Genomic DNA, 12,726 nt, shown 5'->3' on the forward strand with positions numbered 1-12,726 from the left:
AGTCATTGAATAAAATAAAAAAACATGATGTGAAATTAGTGTTGACTAATTCAAATAGATCCTTAAACATTCTAGATTTAATTACATGCCCGGCTTCAGCTCCAACATGTAAGAAAATTATACACTTCACCTTTAAGTTAAATTACACCTAATAATAATAACAACATATACCAGTCTGCCTTTTAGCCAATCAGCAAGGACTACTGGGTGACTGTCCAATCACCTACTTAATATTCATGAGCAAAGTTTTTAAGTTTTCTCTCCCTTGATATTTCCTACTTCTCAAAAGGATGTCATTGTTTGAATGTGACTCTGCTGTAAAGCTGAGCTCCTCTAATTCCTGATCTGTAGTCTAGAGAGGGACATGTCTAAATTGCTCATCTCCTCACCTCTGGTTCACGGGCCCTCGGAGAGATGAACTTCGATTTAGAGAAGTGTGTTAGCGCCATAGAGACCGTTTCTTCATTAACGTTTGTAATCTGAAAGGACACACGGCAAACCTAATTACCCCTCTCAGCTGGGCGATACTCATCTATTGACATTCTGAACTCATTTCCCCGGGAAATTAAAATGGAAAGGGCGTGGGAGAGATTGCGTCCAGGTGTGGCATTTGCAGGGGGAGCCATATTCCCCCGGCGGCCCGTCTGTTTCCCCGTCTTTAATTAAAATGATATTTAGACGATGGAGTTTTGTGTTTGTTCAGTTAATGAACCAAGTCTATTCTCTGTGGGAGGAAAAAGAGAATATAAGAAAGCTCATTAGAATATGTTAGCATTTGCTGTGTTTATTCAGCGCATGAGAGAGTGGCCTGGGTCATTTATTCCTTCTTCTTTGTGCTGAGAAATGTCTTTTCATGCAACTATGTAAAGACAAGTGTCGAGACTTAATTAAAACAATAGAGCTGTTCGGTTTGTAGCCATAAAATCTGGAAGAGAATTGGCATTTTTGAACTAACTGGGTTCCCTCTGGAATTTACTGTGGGGTTTTTTTTCTTAGGTTTGTGGTAAACATTATTTTCATGTTTTGTTCAACAAAACAAACACATGGTCTACACATCAAATGTGAGTTTGGAAGTACGCTTGCTTCTTTAAAACATAAGTTAGCTATGTTAGCACTTTTTTAAAGCACATTTTTAAAGTAATGTCAATAACCACAGACCTTTTTTACCCACAACCTTTGAAAAGGGCAGAACATAAAATAAATATATTCCTCATTAAAGTTTAGAACATAAATCTGAACACTGACAATATCTGTAGTAGTAATGTAATTTGTGGTTTTTAAAAGGGAATTATAATGCCCCTTTTTACAAGATGTAATATAAGTCTCAGGTGTCCCCAAAATGTGAAGTTTCAGCTCAAAATACCCCACATATCATTTATTATTCCATGTTGTAAATGTTGTTTTCGTGCATGTGTCTTTAAATGCAAATGAGCTGCTGCTCCCCCGCCCCTTTCCAGAAGAGGGCGGAGCCTTTACAGCTCCTGCCTGGGATACTCTGCCAAAAACTAACAACACTGCTAAATATGCTGTTAATATGAAACAAACAACAAAAGAAAAACAGAAAATCAGTCACTGCTCTTGATTGAATAACTTTAGTAGCTTTAATAAGAATACATTTCTCACTTGAATGCTGCTGTTTAATGCTCTGGCGAGGAAATAAACATGGCGGACTGTGTCAGAGTCAGTCAGCAGTCGTGGGCGAGGCCTGTGCAATGTGACATAATAGGTCCTCTTTATCATCTATAATGTGAACAGGCTGTAAAACCGAATTAAAAATGTAAAATAACACATTTCTATTATGAAACTGGATGCCACTCCTATGCAAAGTGATATGGTCATGTGACAGTCAACTTACCTTTTGAAACATTTATTGATACATATTGCATACTGTCTCACTATTGTATGAGTAGTAAGCAGTATACAGTGTATATTGCGCAGTATTTAGTGAACATTAGTTAGTAGTGTTCCATTTCCAACATACTGTAGTCATATATAGAAAATATGAATCACAACACAGCAGATTTATTTCAGAAAAAAATATTTAATTCTCATATTTTTATGTACATATTTGGAATGAATGGACTTTCACACACTGTTCTCTTGTATGAGGCAGTAATGTGTGTCTAAATACAGATCCACTCATTCTTACGCGAGTAATCACATTGAATTGATCAATTTCATTTGGTGAGCATCCACTTTCTCCTGGCCCACAACTCAGCCACATCATGACCACTGTGTTGATTTATACGCTCACGCCGTGTGCAAAAGGTGTGTAATAATCACATTTTGGCTGAAATGATTGTCAAAGTAATAATAATAGGAAAATATAAAAATAATAATGATATTCAGTCTTGTATTCAATCTCAGGCCTGGTGTGACTGAGCTAACCAAGCAGATGCAGTTACAAGTAATAATAATAATAACAGCAGATTAAGTTTTATTCTGTCCCTCATATAACAGGACAAGCAAGTTTCTTAGCTTCAGTGGGATCATAAGAGCCTGTTGCTCATGAGATGTACAGTCATATTCAAGTTCCTGTAAATATCTGTTTATTGTCGCTATCCTAACCTGAGGAACAGAGCCTCTGTAGTCCAGTAAAATGAGCCCATATGACAGGACATATGCCCTACCCAGCTAACAGAGAACGTTCTAACGTTCTGGCAAGTTATGAACAAACGTTCTTCCAGTAATATAGATGTACCACTAACACACACAATGTGAGTGAAAAGTGCACCTTAAAGTGAGTGTGAGCACAGTGGTGACACACAGAACCATCATAGCGTCACTGTGACATCATAGAGATTTGGTTCCCTGCCTGTCACATGACAAGTAGTCTGGCTTAGACAGGAAGACAACATCTAAAGCAACTTTACCACTGTTTTGTTTTTACGTTCCATTTAGGGGTGGGTTCATCTGAAATAGAGTGTAACAGTCAGGTTCTGGAAGTAAAAATCCCATTCATTTTCCCTATAGGAGAACTCATTTTTAATGCTAACCTATAAACCTTTAAAGACGGACCTACTGTGAGCTACTAGGTTGTAAATCAATGGTATGTTTTTGTTAAAGCCACCATAACATTATTTTTGAAATAAGTGTGTTCAACAGTGGAAGTCCTGGTGAAAAACTACATTACCCATGAATCTCCACCAATCAGAAAATCGCAACAAACTACTATAAATGTTTATGCACATTTGGCACATTGTATATATATATATATGAAGACTTCAGATGCAAAAGCCTCTAAGTCCGTCAAAAGTTTTTGTTTAATATTACAATTTTTATCAGGCTCCTATGTATACAATAGGTTTCTACCCAAGTACTGGCATTTCTGAACGGACTGAGGCTGACAAATCATTTAATTAAATGATGGCATCCGTAATGCTTCAAGGGATTGTAGTTCTTTCCCTTCAAATCAAAGTTTGTAATGTTGTGATTCACCCTGTGGCTTGCTTGGTTCATGGCTTCTAACTCTTTAACAAAGATTTTTCTTTAAGATCTTATATGGGAAAGATACTTCTGGAACCAACGCCACTGAAAAAGTGGCCCGCACTGTTGCACTATACATCTCTGGAAACCAGAATAAACTAGGAGAGAGGTTTTTCAAAAACTTTGTGATAAGAATTTCTTTTCTGCTAAAAAATAACACTTTCACAGACAGAAAACAAAGTGAACCATACAGTTCCACTTCTGAATAACTCTAAACAGCTTTCAAAGATGTGAAATGGCAAATCCAGTGATCGTAATATCCACCTGGTATCGTTTAAAAACAATTTTGTTCCCAGGTCGGCTAATACAAACCTGTACACCCCGATGGATGGAATTTGCATTGCATGTGCGATATGCATCAGATGGTCATTGAGAGGACTGTGGCGAGCCATCTGAGGCTGAGAACACATGAGGAGTGCTATGCTTTGGTAATAAGTCACTCTTTTTGTCCTTTTGTCTTGTTTTATTCGTTGTACAAGTCATTGTTGATGACGTCCGCCCCCGTGTCGTCGCACGGGTCATAGCTGCTGGGAGAGATGAACCTGCGTTTCTTGCCGAAGGTGGAGAATGAGTTGTGGAGGTCGAGCTCGCTGCGGTAGACTGGCCTCAGGGTGCAGAAGCCGGAGGGTGTCCCGGGGATGTAGACGTTGTGCTGGTAGTCCGGTGGAGGGTGCGGGTGCGTGTGGGTCTGCGCCGCCGGCTGCTGCTGCTGGTGCTGCTGGTGCTGCTGGTGATGGGGGGGGTTGTGTGGGGGGGTGTAGTGAGGCGTCCATGCCCTCTGAGAAACCCCTCCTGCTGGAGAATGCATCCGGTACTCTGGATGGTTGAAAATGAAAAATACAAGAGAACTACTTACATTGCCGGTCAAACGTTTGGAGTAAATACTACTGGTTTTGAAAGAAGTTTCTTCTGCTCACCAAGGCTGCATATATTTGTAAAAACAGGAATATTGTGAAATATTATTACAATTTCAAATAACTGTTTTCTATTGTAGTACATCGTCAAATGTAATTTATTTAAGCTGCATTTTCAGCATCATTACTCCAGTCTTCAGTGTCACATGATCCTTCAGAAATCATTCTAATATGCTGATCTGATGCTCAAGAAACATTTCTTACTATTGTAAACTTTGCTTAATATTTTTTTGTGAAAAATGCGATACACTACCATTCAAAAGTTTGGGGTAAGAAATTAACACTTTTATTCAGCAACTATGCATTATTTGATCGGTAAATGTTACAAAAGATTTCTATTTCAAATAAATGCTGTTCTTTTGAACTTTCTATTCATCAAAAAATCCTCAAAAAAACATTCCACAAAAATATTAAGCAGAAAAAAAAACATTGATAATAATCAGAACTATTATTGATAATTGGGCACCAATTTTTGATAATAATTAAGCAGCAAATCAACATATTAGAATGATTTCTAATCATGTGACACTGAAGACTGGAGTAATGATGCTGAAAATTCAACTTTGATTCAACTTAATAATAAAACTAGCTATTTTAAATTGTAATCATATTTGACAAACTTACTGTTTTTACTGACTTTTTCATAAACTAGAGATTCCTTAACATCTACACCAAAGCCCAATGACATGATGCAAAGTGCTGTTTTACCTAATTCACGGCTTTCATGAAAGCAATACCTTAAGTAGTTCCTGCCCTATTTACACATTGAATATCCTATTTTTAATATCAAATCATTTCATTCCTGTTTAAAAAAATGCAACAATGCAATTGTCTTCAAGTACAGTTAACCACAGACCTTTTACCCACAAATCGAAAAAGGCATCCTCACTAATGCACAGAAATAAAACAGATTCAAAGTTTGGAACTTGAATCTGATTCATGGATCACATATTTGTAGTAATGTCACCTGTGGTTTTGACTCACTAACTGTTTCAGGTTATACTTTATTTTAAGGTGTCATTGTTACAGTGTAATTATATATTTAAGTACTGAGTAATATTAATTAACTACATGTATTTGCTATAGGGTTAGGGTAGGATTAGGATTTGGTTGAGGGTTAGTTGCATGTAATTATGCATAATTTATTGTTATTACTATGATAAGTACATGTAACATATGTAAAATAAAGTGTTACCCTGTTTCATATTGACTACTAAATGCATAAATGACTATACAGAGGATCAAATAATGCGTCGTAGAAAAGTATATCTGTACCTTTCGAGCGGGTTCCCCAGGTCCAGTACTGTCCGGCAGCCATTTGACCCACATAATTCTCTGGTTCGGCCTGCATGGCTTTACGCATCAGAGTGCCATCCATGTTCACAGAGTTACAACTGCAAACAGATGAAGAGAAATCAGGCCAACCTGAGATGTAATGAGATATTTTGATACTCCTGAACATGTAGTAAACAAATTCACGCATAAAATATTATTGTCTGCTTGCACTCTCTGAATGAAAAAAAGTATGTCTTCAACAAGACAAAAAAATTAAATAAATGTTTTTATATATGTTTTATTTTCTAAAATGCAAAAAGTAATTTTTTGAGGGTTTGGCTGCTTGGGTTAAATTTATGCATTGCTCGTCATGCTAAATTGCTTGAGCTGTACAAACACTTGGGGTTAGTCTGAAGTAGAACAGTTTGTATTATATTCTGCTTTTATTAACTTTATATAAAAAGCAATAGAAGTCTATGGTGTATCCCCATTTAGAAACAAGTAAACGTGTGTTTTACCTTTTCAGAGAGGAGGTTTGATTTTTGGTGAGGGCCCAGTCAGTGTTTGCTTGTTTCAGCTGCAACACACAGAACAATCATATCTGAGAATAATGAATGATTACATATAACAAATATGATAAACCACCATAGTTTCGTAACCCTATATAAAAAAAAAAATGTAAATAACGCAAAGATTATTGATGTTTTACAAGAAAACAAAACCCTTTAAAGGGATTTGTAATGCCTCCTTGTGGCCAAAGGTGTGAATTGCACGTCATTTCTTTCAGAACTGTGGTGCCTTGAGCAATGACTGTAGTGTCACGGTCTTCTCTTTCATCCTCAGAGACACAGCGGGGGTGGGGGAGGAAGAGGAGGAGGAGGAGGAGGAGGAGGAGGAGGAGGAGGAGGAGGAGAATGGGGGTGTTATTTATTCCAAGTCAAAGAGAGAGAGCGAGAGAGAGAGAGAGAAAGTATGGATTCCACGCTCTATTAATTCGCTTAGAGACTTTCATAAGGAGAGCGCCATGTAAGCTTATTATTAGAACGGTTCTTCAAAATACCTTCCGTAGATAATTAGAGCACCGACATACGATTTTAATCTTCAAAGGAAACCGCAGCGGGCAGGAAATTGATTTCGAAAACGCATTTAACTGTCCGACGAATTCAATTTAATTTAATTTCTTGTTTTATTTTAGAAACTCCCGTGCGTTTGCATTTTCCGCTGCAGCTCTGGTGAATTTATAAGGATTTTTCAGCTTTAATATATTCCCAGATGAAATCCTGTTTAAGATCTGCTCAATAGCTCTGAGTAAACACAATCTGTTTGAGCTTTTCTTTTTATACCCTCAAGGGCAGAATCTGTCCTAAATGTGTTGGCCAGTGACCTGCCCAGTAATTAGGGTATAGAAGATGCTTTTATGAATATTCTATTTGAGACCTTAAGTCCACAGATTCCATGGACACCATAGATTGTAATTCTCTCAATGGACGAGTTTTGTTCTTCACAAGCTATATGAACTTCACTGACCCAAGGCAAGGTGGCACCTGTCTCTCCAACAGGTCACCCTGACAATTGAATAATAACTGAAGTGATCACGTTTACGTTTTACAGCCTGACGTTTCCACCTAGTGGATATTAACAGAACACACTTTTTGATACTCATTCTATGAGGGCAAAGTGGCAGAATCTACAGGCGCGACACGTCTCCATCGGCTCCTGCGCGCTCCCTAATGCTTTCATTTCCCAGCCCCATTATGGAAGAAACCAGTCCGCGTCCGTGTGCCATTGTGTACTGGATAATTAGCTTGTAGTGTGTGTGTGTGTGTGTGTGTGTGTGTGTGTGTGTGTGTGTGTGTGTGTGTGTGTGCGTGCGCGCCCTTGACAGATAGTAGACGAAGATTTAGAACAAGTATAGCTAACCGCATTCAAATAAAGAATAAAAGGAATAATGCTCTTTTTGTGTACATTTGTAAAAGTCGTTACACAACATTTTAAAAAGATTTTTACATAGGCCTATATATAGAGAGAGAGAGAGAGAGAGAGAGAGAGAGAGAGAGAGAGAGAGAGAGAGAGAGAGAGAGAGAGAGAGAGAGAGATCACAAACAAAGGAAGAACTGGAGACAGTGCTAAAAGACGTGCATTGTCCTCGATTTCACTAAGATGCTGCTGTCTAGAAACGCTCGTTCACTGTTAATCAAGGTCATTGATTGACTTATAGCGGCATTAAATATTTATTGGCAAATGAAATCGTTAATAGTTCAATAATCGATAATTAATTTCGTTCACAAATACATAATTCACACTTCTGTGCACAAATGATGCCCTTCACGAAAGTGACTCAACAACTGACGAACTCAATGCACATGTGGACGTTAAATAAAGAGAGACAGAGGTAGTGTTACCTCGTTCGGTGTAGTCGCTCCGTTGTTCACGGATGAGCAGCGGCTCTGTGAGCTCAACGCCAGGTTATCCGCTCCTCTCGCCGCGTTATTTCTCGGTGTGCCGGGACTGCAAGGCTTGAGAAACATAAAGTCGCTCTTTGCAGATTCGGGCGTTAAACACACTTTGTAACAGTACGCTTGAGAGAGATTTCCAGGATTGCTGTTTACCTCCACGCAGTTCGTGGGCACTTTGGCGCCGGTGGAGATCTGCAGGTTGAGATTGGACTTTTTGAACACCTCGGCGGGCGGCTCCGGTTCGAAGCTGCAGCACGCGGCACCGAGCGAGGACAGCGCGTAGCCGCCGAGGGAGTCGTGGTCCTTATAGCATTTCACGGCCGCCAAAACGATGATGGCCACGAGGAAGATGAGCGAGACGGTGCTCAGTGACACGATTAAATAGAGCGCGAGGTTAGACGGGGGCTGGGGGCTGAGCGAGAGGTCACCGAAATCTGACAGCGACTCCGGCACGCTGTCCACCACCGAGAGAATGATGGTCACGGTGGCCGAGAGCGGCGGCTGCCCGTTGTCCTTGACGAGTATGACGAGTCTTTGCCTAATGGCATCTTTGTCCACGAAGCGGCGGATCGTCCTGATCTCCCCGGTGTACAGAGCCACGCTGAACAGCCCGGGATCTGTCGCCTGCAGCACCTGATATGACAGGCGAGAGTTTTGCCCCGCGTCCGCGTCGAGTGCTGTGATTTTAGCCACAAGGTATCCAGCGTCCACCGATCTGGGCACCATCTCAGTGGCCACGGTGCCGTTTCTCGGCAGTGGTGACAGGATGACCGGTGCGTTGTCGTTCTGATCCAAAACAAAAACATTGACGGTCACGTTGCTGCTGAGCGGCGGGAAACCGGCGTCCTGCGCCTGCACGCGGATCTGAAAGTTCCGGAGCTGCTCGTAATCGAAAGAGCGCAGCGCGTAGATGTTGCCGTTATCGGAATTGATGGAGACATAAGTGGACACGGGCATGCCCTGAATCTGACCCTCCAGGATGGAGTAGGACAAATACGAGTTCTGATTAGAGTCCGGATCGAATGCGGTCACCGAGCAAATGGAAGCGCCCGGGGCGTTATTTTCGGTCACATACACAGTGTATGAGGGCTGAATGAAGCGCGGCGGGTTGTCATTAATGTCAGACACTTGAACCAGAATCGTCTTTCTGGTGGACAGCGGCGGCGAGCCCAGATCGCGAGCCGTGAGGGTGATGTTATACTCCGAGACAGACTCTCTGTCGAGAAACTCGCTGGTCACGAGTGTGTAATAGTTTTTAAAAGAGGAGTGCAGCTGGAACGGCACATTTCCGGGGATCTGACAATCCACAGCCCCGTTCTCTCCGGAGTCGCGGTCCATTACGCTGATCACAGCTATCACTGTGCCCGGCGGCGCGTCCTCCTGAACAGGTGTTGACACAGAGGTTAATATGACCTCAGGCGCATTGTCGTTCACGTCCAGAATATCAACCAGCACTTTACAGTGCACGGCCACGGCGGAGGGACCCTTGTCTTTCGCCTGCACGTAGAGCTCGTACACGCTGGCCCTCTCATAGTCCACGATTCCCTTCACCCGAATCTCACCCGAGTGAGAGTCCACGCTAAACAACTCCCGCACCTTCAGAGGCGCGTGCCCGCTGAACGAATAGGTGATCTCGCCGTTTGCGCCTTCGTCCAGGTCCGTGGCGTTCAGTTTGAGCACGAGCGTCCCTCTTGGTGCGTTCTCCACCAAGCTGACCCGGTATACGGAGCGGTCGAACACAGGTACGTTGTCATTCGCGTCCAGCACAGTTACCGTGATCTGAGCCGTGCCAGAGCGCAACGGGGAGCCACCGTCCACGGCCGTGAGCACCATCTCGTGCGTCTTCTGCTGCTCTCGGTCCAACGGCGACTGCAGAACGAGTTCGGCGAACTTGCTGCCATCGTTACGGGTCTGAATGTCCAGCAGGAAGTGTTGATTGGCGCTCAGTAAGTACGAGCGGAGAGAGTTTGAGCCCACGTCAAGATCCTGCGCGCTCTCGAGCGGGAACCGGGAGCCAGGCGCAGCAGACTCCGTGATCTCCAGATTAAACTCGCTCCACGGGAAACTGGGAGCGTTATCATTCACATCCAAAATCTCCACCTCAACCCTGTAGAGTTCCAAAGGGTTCTCAATAACCACCTGCAAGTGCAAGAAACAAACGGGACTTTGTTCACAGAGCTCCTCTCGGTCAATCTTCTCATTCACAAACAAAATCCCGTTCTCCAAATTCACCTCTAAATATTGTTTTCTTGCCCCAGATACAATCCGGAATCTCCGGGAAGACAATTTGGCCACGTCCAAACCCAAGTCCTCTGCTATATTTCCAACGAAAGCCCCGTGCTCCAACTCCTCGGGAATTGAATAGCGAATCTGCGCCAAAACCCGGTCCAGTGCGCACGCACACAAGAGCAGACAAACAACCTGCCCTGCCAACGTCCATCGCCTCCTCGGAAGCCTCCGGTCCATCTTCGTAAAATCAGATATTCTCAGCTGCGGTCACAGAGAGGATTCATGTTCAGCTGTGAAAGACTCAAACAGTTTTTAAAAACATTTTCTGTACACAATACGCACTTACATTATTTTCTAAAGTGGAATAAAAATCATTTTTAAAAAGTGCATAAGTCGATGTAAAAGAGAAAGGAAATTCGAAGCAAACTTGGAGTCTCTCTTGGCTTGTGCGCTTTGCGCGCAGCGCAGGCAGTGTGTGAGCAGGAGAGGCGAGCGCTTTGATTTTCCAGCGTGTTAGACGCTTTGAGGAGTGTGTGAGACGAGAGAGGGAGGTGGTGTGTGTGTGTGTGTGTGTGTGTGTGTGTGTGTGTGTGTGTGTGTGTGTGTGTGTGTGTGTGTGTGTGTGTGTGGTGCTGGGGAGGAATCGTATTGGCGGACGGCGACATGAGAGCACGGAGCATAATCACAGTACCGACACATTTAACTCGAGAGTTACCGAGTGCGCGTAATCACCATGAAATAAGTGATACAGTAATCTACGAATTAATACTTTACTTTTTATAGGGCAGTGCAACTTTCCATTTCTGAAATTCATCAGCCGTAGTTTGTAATTCTAGTACGCAAGTAGTGACCTTGTTCAGTGGGGTGATTAGATGATTGATAGATAGATTAATTCATTCATTTATTTTGAGCCATGTGGAAAAATCATTGTTATTAAATTACTAGATTATTGTAAAAAAAAAATATATAATAATAATAATAAAATATTGTCTCGACTGCCGCCTAGGTCCCTTCAAAAAGTGACCCCCCTCCCCCTCCCATTCCTTTAAGAACGCGGTTAGGAAGAAGGCTATACATGACCCGCTAGTCTTGTAAATTCTTGTAAGCACAAGCTATATTATCACTGACATATTTTCGCATATGATCCTGAGCAACAAAACAGACTGGGTGACTTATAAGATTATGGATTGTGGAAGTTATTGTTTTGATGGGGCAAATCCGAATCGTGTCTTCTGAAAGAGTGACACATGTTCACCCAAATCTAATCTTTAATTTTCATGGATAATCCTCATGACTCTGAACCCATTTTATGCACCAGTCGATTATGCGCGCTCCCCACGAGCATCCTCAGAGGAATGTTCTAATTAAGAACGCGCACGGCTCTCTGTCAGACACACAGTCTATCTCTCCCTCATAGCACACACACACGCAAGCACACACATTATTTGAGTATATAGTTCATTGTAGGCACATCTTGAGGGGTGAGAGAAGTACCCTGCTGGACTAAACAGAAAAAAATAATAATAAATAAACAAGTTTTAAGGTGGTTTGCTGTTCTTACCAAGCTGGTCAAGCCTGATTTGAAGTTTTAGTGGGTTTGGGACCCTTGTCAGTTATTCAGAATGGCTGACCAGGGTCAACCACCAACTAGATTGGGTCAGGTGAATGCCAAATGACCATATTGAACTAGTTTAGGCCATGCAAACCACGTAAACCTGTTTTTTTATAGGCTAAATATCAAGCCTATTCTTAAGTTTTCCGACATTTCGGCCTCCTCTGACCCCCCTTGTCTCTGCAGGGAGGTGAAATCCTCCACCCAGGTTTAAATAACCGCAGAATGCAATCTGCTGTCAGACTTAACCTCCAGCAGATGGTAAAGCTCCAGCAGAAATGATTACATTTGAAAAAACAGGAGTTCCTCAGCTCTCGACTTCTTTTTAATTAACGGAGGGACGGATTAGTGCTCGGCTATCCGGGATCAGCCGTTCTTCAACAGAAGAATACAAATGTTTTTGGATAAATAATCCCCGGCGCATTTCACGGTGCCCGTCACATTAACATGCATTACACGAGCCCTTAAGCCCCGTTTCATCCGCCGGCTTATTGTCCACGGGGCGCGAGAGTGCCATTACTTTCACCACAAGCTCCATTTAAACTCACTCACGGTAACCTTGCAAAAACCCTGTCCGTCTCTGTTGAATACTATAGTAAGAAAATAGAGGAACGAAATGAAAGAATGAGAGAGAAAGTGACATTGGCCTTTCATATATATTTCTGGAGAATAAAAAAACAGAAGGACTGAAAAGGATGATATCACATTAACAAAAGACACCAGAATGTAAAGTATAGACTCACATGCGCGCGCA

At 42.1% G+C, this 12,726-nt stretch overlaps 1 protein-coding gene across 1 annotated transcript; it reads right to left on the bottom strand.

The window, feature by feature from the left end:
• Nucleotides 1–2,038: 2,038 nt before the first annotated feature.
• LOC311303877 (protocadherin gamma-A6) lies at nucleotides 2,039–10,847 on the bottom strand. The gene is made up of 4 exons (XM_084430613.1): nucleotides 8,078–10,847; nucleotides 6,194–6,252; nucleotides 5,676–5,794; nucleotides 2,039–4,302 (listed from the first exon to the last, which is right to left on the bottom strand). Exons 1-4 carry the CDS (start codon nucleotides 10,595–10,597, stop codon nucleotides 3,950–3,952), a joined length of 3,051 nt encoding a protein of 1,016 aa, XP_084286739.1. The 5' UTR covers nucleotides 10,598–10,847; the 3' UTR covers nucleotides 2,039–3,949.
• Nucleotides 10,848–12,726: the final 1,879 nt, after the last annotated feature.

Source organism: Rutilus rutilus, assembly GCF_951802725.1.
Source record: "Rutilus rutilus genome assembly, chromosome: 14".
Classification (NCBI taxonomy): domain Eukaryota; kingdom Metazoa; phylum Chordata; class Actinopteri; order Cypriniformes; family Leuciscidae; genus Rutilus; species Rutilus rutilus.